General features: G+C 37.5%; 1 protein-coding gene across 1 annotated transcript; it reads right to left on the bottom strand.

Moving 5' to 3' along the window:
- Nucleotides 1–316: 316 nt before the first annotated feature.
- On the bottom strand, nucleotides 317–4,003 carry LOC131697465 (mesencephalic astrocyte-derived neurotrophic factor-like). The gene is made up of 5 exons (XM_058986498.1): nucleotides 3,946–4,003; nucleotides 2,281–2,408; nucleotides 1,792–1,933; nucleotides 1,606–1,628; nucleotides 317–1,421 (listed from the first exon to the last, which is right to left on the bottom strand). Exons 1-5 carry the CDS (start codon nucleotides 4,001–4,003, stop codon nucleotides 1,200–1,202), a joined length of 573 nt encoding a protein of 190 aa, XP_058842481.1. The 3' UTR covers nucleotides 317–1,199.
- Between the last annotated feature and the right edge of the window lie 3,951 nt (nucleotides 4,004–7,954).

Below are 7,954 nucleotides of genomic sequence, written 5' to 3'. Positions count from 1 at the left end.
GTTAAATATCTATGTAAGTATCCTTGAACAGACATTCGTCCCCAAATACATCCCACAAGTACAGTGCTTCCCTCAGTATTATACATTTACAACAAATTCAAAATGATAAGCATTTATATACATATGCTTTTTTTCTTTACAAAATATCAATGTGAAATGCACCAAAGATGATTACAGTGCATCATACAATGCAAAATCACGTTTAAACAATTTTGAATCTATGTTCGGACTTTTCCTGATTTGTCAAACATAAACTGAATTAGCAGTATTGCTATGTGAAAAGACACCAATTTAATATGAAGGGTAAAATGCACCTAATCCATCCTGCTGTATTATCTGAATTCTAAATCAGATAGGCTTGTAAAAGTCACAATATGGGAAGGTCAGTTTACATTATTATGCACCCATGCCAAGCTTGAAAATGAAATAGGTCCATATCAGTTACCGAGACAGTGGTCAGGTTTCAGCTTGCATGTTTTTCGCTGGCATTACAGTGCAATACTGGTTGCTTGTTAGGTAGATTCATTCAAATTTAAATCTTTAGTGCAGTATAAATACTTTTTCATAGAAAGCTTAATAAAATCACTATTCTTATTCGTGTAATATATCACTTTTTAGAGACTTTTCCACCTTTATTTTACAAAAGCGATGAATGTTAAAGCTGTTTATAGCTACCTCTAGTGTTGTACTGTAGTTTGTTATAAAGATACACCGGCATTAAATAATGTAGTTACTTGGGAGAAAGGTACATGCAGTATGTCTTTTATACAGTAATTCAATGTTTTCATTAAAATACCAATTGTACTTATTGAATATCACAAATGTGATAACACATATAGCAATACACAAAGCAGAAATGTATTACATAGTTTAGGTGTTTTAGCCTTTTGGTGTCAAAATATACAAATCTGAATAAACTGCAACTTGTTAGACAGTACTTAAGGATATACCAATAGAAAATTATATGGAATAAAACAGGGGGAGCTCACAACGGTGGATCTTAATATTATTACCTTAGAAGTTGTACATTTGCTATACTGTACATCTCTTACCCCTGTATTTTATATGTAAGTTCATGACTGACAGAATTCATGACTGACAAAATGTGATCATTTTCAAAATATAGTAAACATTGTCAACCTCAGTTGACACATTACTTAAGAAAGACCACAGTCTCACCCAGCTGGAATTCACTGTGTTTAAATAAAGATATGAAAGTCTTTCAGGTTTCGACAGACTCGGTTGCAAAGTGCACAGTGCTGCTCACAGGTCTGACTGGAAGCTGTGTCTCTGCTGGTATACTTCGGAGCGAGCTCTTGGATCAGATTTACAAAGTCTTTTTTCTCAATGCATGCTTTGCACATCTCTTCCCAGGAATCCAAAATGCTCTTCAGCTCTGCTGAAATCCAATGGCTGCTTTTCTAATTGAAATCCAATGGCTGCTTTTCTAATTGAAACAAAGAGAGGCAAATTGTAACTAGAGAACAGTGAAAGATAAGCATTTTCCTATTCCAATAATATACAATTTCTTCACAGGCTGTGATCGTTTCTGATGTCAAACGGAACGTGGCAATTATTGCTATAAATGGCTTTTCTTATCCACACCTTTAAAAACTCCAGTTTAAAAACTAGAAAATATCAGTGTGGTAAAACTCAAGTGGAGAAAAAAAATCAGTGTAACACTAATGCCTTTGTCATTGTAATTATACTAATGAAGGCAGTCTATTTGAAGATGTTGTCTATTTGAATATGTCTGTTATGGTGTTATTCTTTAATTAAGTATAAACATACCATATCTCAGTTCACATATCTCACTGTCTTTCTTTTGTAGTTTTTCACAGATTTTTTGTACAGGCACATGGGAGCTCATTGGACGGGTCACTTCACTGGTCATCTTTGTAGCCGCATCACTTGTTGCTCCCAAATAATAAAACTGAAAAAAATAATGATATGCCTTGTACCATTATTGGATCATTTTCCTTTCATTAACTCAAATACTATTTGAAAGATCTGTTTTTCTTTTTGCTCCACTGAGGATTGTCCATGTGTCTACAATTGTCTTCAAAGGAAATAACTTCAAGGACGTTTCAACTCATTTCCTCAAGCCATCGTCAGCTAAGATCTGATTATGACTACTAAATTAGCTCTTCTTGTAAGTCAGTAAAGAACCAGGGTGGGCCTCCACAGACAAAGAGCAGCCAAGCCTCTTGGGGAAAAGAGAGCTAGAAATCTTACCAGAATCAAGGTTAAATGCACTTTTTTGAAAATACGTTTGCTTACCAGTCTGTTTTCTTTTCCTTTGGCATACCTGCATGCTAAAATCAGCTCCTTTTCTACAATGACTGGTGTGAAGGCTGCAGGCTTGGCTTTCAATGTTTGGTAAAACCTTCCCAAAAATCCAATGCATACTAAAATAAAAACAACAACAACAAAAGTTAATTAATTAATTAATTAATTAATTAATTAATTAATTAATTAATTAATTAAAGTTAAGGATTGGATGCTAAGATATATGTTTCAACTTTATGATGTTAATTTGAAAATCCATTATTTACTTACCAGGAAATGTTATGTACAACAGGGTACAATTCCATGTACTGTATGTGAGCTTTTCACTCTGGGGTCGTTTTAATGATATGATTTAAACTGTAGTGGGTCTAAATAGCATTGTTAAGGTTACTAATAAAGGGTCATTGGTGTATAAAGGTTCTACAAATCCGATATCTAACTGTAAAGTCAACTCTCCAGTGTATTTCTGTCAGAAAATATGTATATTAACAAGGAGAGTCATATTGTAATATTTGAAATGTTGGTAGTATACAGAGCCCCCACCTTTTAGATCCGTTGAACAGACCTTAATTTCTTGCATAGTTCTACTGTATACAGTAGCTCTACATTAAGAAGTTTAGTTTGGAACAAATGTGGTGTTCAACATGAAAAATTGCACGACACCACATATCTGCTTTTTTTAGTAAGCACTGTGAGTTACATTAAACCCCTGACAGACTGATTATATGAATGCAAGAGATTGCAATCTATTTGCTGAAAGAACACCCAGTGGGTCTTAACAAAGCATGCTAGCTACGTAATTGAGAACACCAGCATTAATCTAAAAAGTTATTTATTTTTGTACTGTATGGCTGTCACATTCTCCTCCCAATCGGGCTACAGTGGATTGTCTTTGAACATTTTTACTTACAGTTCTTCATTCGGTACTAGTGATCAAGACAGACAATTCACTTTAGTTAAATAGCCAAGTGGGGGAGAGTGAAAAACTCAAGACCCAGTGGTTCAATTAAAAGGGTTACTCTCAGGATTACAGTATACAGAAACTCAAGTGGTCATAACATTTATCAGGTCTAACCTCATTTAAATTAGAATTTAGTTACTTTCTCCATTTCAGGCAGGGGAGAAGAGCCTTGCCTGCATGGGAATAGAAGGAGTTTCATACCTAAAACTAAAATGTTTTCTCTATGGTGCAAATGTGGCCATAGCCACTTCACAAACGTACATAACTGTTATGAATAAATCACAAAATATATTGACATTAATATTAATACATTATACAGAATATGTTGATAGATTATTATTATTAACTTTCACACTTACTTTCTACTGATTATCACACAGCAGAGGGTCAGTTTCCAAGTAGGGTAACCGTTAGAAAATAAGCACTTGCTGTAGCAGTTAATGGCAAACCCCAAAATAAAGAAAATGTTAATTTGTACTGCAAAGCACAACAGAAAACAGGTTTAAACTGTAATTCCCACACTCATAAATTGCATGTATGATTTAGAAAATATGATTTAATCTAAAATCCTAGTGTCGTCTTTATCATCCATAAGCTTCTTTACAAAGAACAGTTATGCAAGCCATTGCATAATACTTATTTGTATTTATATTATTTTACATACATTTTCCGTCTGTTTCAGTTAGATTGTTTACCTTTAAAGACTTCATCCAAATTAAATGTTTCCTGTGAAACCTGAATCAATTTGACCATTTTCAGCAAGCTTTTATTATCAATGCTTTTCTTCCCACATTTTTATTAGTTCAGGATTTGTATCTATTGTACTATGCTGCCACCAACAGTCCATGTCACGAAGATGTTGAACCTTATTTTCCAACATGTAAAATGAATATGTTTAACTACATATTCAAAACAAGACTAAAATGTGATCTATGAAAGATAATTCCACTCAAACTGGAGAATGCTACTACAGGATAAGAAATACATCCACTCAAAACAGTGTAACTCTAAAATCATCTCTATATACACTGAGTGTACAAAACATTAGAAACACCTTCCTAATATTGAGTTGCACCCTCTTTTGCCTTCAGAACAGCCTCAATTCGTCGGGGCATGGACTCTACAAGGTGTCGAAAGCATTCCACTGGCACATGTTGATTCCAATGCTTCCCACAGTTGTGTCAAGTTGGCTGGTAGTGGATCTCTACTCCGAATAGCTTGTTCCATCTCATCCCACACATGCTCAATTGGATTGAGATCTGGAGACTGGGCAGGCCACTGCAGTAAGCTGAATTCACTGTCATGTTCGTGGAATCATTCCTGGACAATCCTAGCCTGTAGGAAGGCTACTTTAAAGTTATCTTTTTAGTTACACAGTGCATTTCAGAGTAAAAGAAAAAACACAGTTTCAAATGATTAACACTACCTTGGTTTTCTTGCTACAATGTCTCCATAAAGGGGCTCTAGAGCAAATACAGAGCCATATATATGTATATATCCTATTTTTTTCCTATTGAACATTACCTGACAAATAATTCTGACTGGTATAGGCCAACACAATCTCTTAATTATTGTAAAGCACTAGGTCCTGAGAGTTTATTTTCAAAAAGGCATATGGAGATACATCTTGAAGGCTAGATTGTACTGTATAAGGGTGCTTCCCTGTCAGGGGTTGTCTATACTTTATACAGGGGCTCATATCCTGGAGCCCTTTTCCCCACCAGGAGCTGGGTCTATTCTGATAATCAACAACTCTCCACGGTTTACATTAGGTAGTGTTAGTTATGGGTTTATTGACTGTGGCTAAATGTAGTTAGGAGTACAGTATTTAAATTAGCAATACACGGTAGAAGTCTTTCATTTGGACATGAACCGTGTAACAATTTTTTTTTTTTTTTGGTTCCTGGGTAGTAAGTGTTATTTCCTAATTGCTTATGCCTCAAAAGTATAGAAAATGGTTATTATTCCCCACAAACTTTGCTTTTGTGACCAGGACAGTGATACTTTGAAATGTACCTATTTTCCAGAACATTCCAGATAGATTTAGCGCTGAGTAAACTTGGAGTAACTTCTAGAACTTTCCAGTAATATAAATAGTAGTATAAATACAGGGGCCTTAAGCCTACCAGTTCAGTTTAGTTCCAGCTGCCTAAGTGGATACATATCTGCATTTTTCTGAGATGGCATCAAGAGGCTGCAAGCATCAGGCAGACGCATTTTGCTATGTCTGCGGCCAATTTATCAAGACAAGAGCGAAAAAGTACTCCGTGGAAGCATCTGCTAAGATGTGTGAGGCCTACAAGGCATATTTCGGCATGCCTGTCGGGGATCAAGACAAACCCTGGGCACCTCATTTCACCTGCGAGCACTGCAAAAAAACTCTGGAAGGTAAGATGGACAATTGTTGCTCGGAATTTTATGTTATAAAATTTGTTAAAATTTTTAAAATTGTAAAAGTTTTTAATTTTAAAATGTTTTACAATTTTCAATGTTATTGAAAAAATATATCATATATGAAAAATGTTGCGAGAATCTCTTACACATTAGTCATGGGTGAAATAAATGTATTTTTGTAGGATGGTACAGAGGGGAAAAGAGAGCCATGAAGTTCGCTATCCCAAGAATTTGGCGGGAACCCACTGACCACTCAAGCAACTGCTACTTCTGCATGGTGGACCCTTCCAAACGTCGGACTGGCAAGAATGCACCTGCTATCACGTATCCGGACCTTCCTTCATCCATCGCTCCGGTGCCACACTGCCATGAGCTCCCCATACCCACTCCTCCGGAGAGAGAGCAGCCGTCTTTAGAAGTGAGCAGCAAGTCAGAGAGCGAGGAAGACGTTGTAGATCCAGATGACAATTTCAGAGGTGGAGCTGAGGAGAGAAACCCATACTACCCTAACCAAAAAGACCTCAACGACTTGATTAGAGATCTTGGTCTCACCAAGTCCAATGCCGAGCTTTTGACATCTAGGCTCAAGCAGTGGAACTTGTTGGATGAAAGTGTGCAAGTCGCAGATCAGAGGAAGCGTCACCAACCTTTTTCCAGCTTCTTCACCCGTCAAGATGGGCTCTGCTTCTGCCACAATGTGACCAGTCTGTTCGAGGCAATCGGAATCGCCTGTAACCAGAATGAGTGGCGCCTCTTCATTGACAGCTCATTCAGGAGCCTCAAAGCCATGCTGCTCCATAATGGAAACAAGTACCCGTCTCTTCCCCTGGCTCACTCGGTGCACCTCAAAGAGGATTACAACAGCATCAAGACCTTGCTGGACGCCTTGAAGTATGATGAGTACGGCTGGGAGGTCATAGGAGACTTCAAAATGGTGGCATTCCTGATGGGTCTCCAAGGCGGTTTTACCAAGTTTCCCTGCTATCTTTGCCTTTGGGACAGCAGGGACACCAAGGCGCACTACCACAGGCGGGATTGGCCACAGCGGACCAAGTTCTCTGTGGGGAGGAACAACGTCAAGTGGGAGCCACTGGTGGACCCCCGGAAGGTGCTGATGCCACCACTGCACATCAAATTGGGCCTTATGAAACAATTTGTCAAAGCTCTAGATAAGGAGTCGGCAGCCTTCAAGTACCTTCAAGACTTCTTCCCTAAGCTGTCTGAGGCAAAGGTCAAAGCCGGTGTCTTCATCGGACCACAGATAAAGAAGATCCTGGAGTGCAATGAATTCCCCAAGAAGCTCACTAGTAAGGAGAAAGCAGCTTGGAACAGCTTTGTTGCAGTGGTTCGGGGCTTCCTGGGCAATCACAAGGCCGAAAACTACGTGGAGCTGGTTGAGAGTCTGGTGAAGAACTACGGCACAATGGGCTGTAGGATGTCCCTCAAAGTCCATATCCTTGATGCTCATCTTGATAAATTCAAGGAGAACATGGGAGCGTACTCGGAGGAGCAAGGCGAGCGCTTCCACCAGGATATACTGGACTTTGAACGCCGCTACCAAGGACAGTATAACGAGAACATGATGGGAGACTACATTTGGGGGCTGATTTGTGAAAGTGATTTACAGTATAATCGTAAATCTCAAAAAACTACTCACTTCTAAATCTTTTGTAGTCATTTTTGTATTACTTTAGTATAAATACATGTTAATTTGGATTCATATGTTGTTTTTTTCTGACTTTATGTGAACGAAAAGACGCCCGTTTCCTCATTGGAAATAGGTAAATTTCAAAATATCACTGTCCTGGTCACAAAAGCAAAGTTTGTGGGGAATAATAGCCGTTTTCTATACTTTGGAGGCATAAGCAATTAGGAAATAACACTTACTACCCAGGAACAAAAATTGTGTTACATAGTGTTCAAGTGTTCCAGCTTTGAAGCTTTTAGAAAGAAAAATGGTGCAAATGTATTTTGGTCTAGAGCAAATGCCATGTAAATCTAGCCTGTGTTGTTATGTTAAAAACATATTTGTTTGCCAGTGGATTTTGGTTGAATCTACTGTTTGGCTGGATAGAAAGTTTGAGGGTAATGACAAACGTGCACTAATTTAGATTAAAATTAAATACTATGCTCAGAGAAAAAAAAAAATCGAACGTAATACTACTAAAGTAATTTTAGGTAATCTTGAGTATTGTTTTAATTTCTTAATATAGAATACTTAAAAATCAAACTCAAACAATAAATGTGGTTGTAACATAAGCAACATGCGCATGCTTCAAAGTTAATATAGAAACTTCGGATAAGCACAGG

The sequence above is a fragment of the Acipenser ruthenus genome, chromosome 14 (assembly GCF_902713425.1).
Source record: "Acipenser ruthenus chromosome 14, fAciRut3.2 maternal haplotype, whole genome shotgun sequence".
NCBI classification, from domain to species: domain Eukaryota; kingdom Metazoa; phylum Chordata; class Actinopteri; order Acipenseriformes; family Acipenseridae; genus Acipenser; species Acipenser ruthenus.
This window is presented reverse-complemented; position numbering and strand designations above follow the sequence as displayed.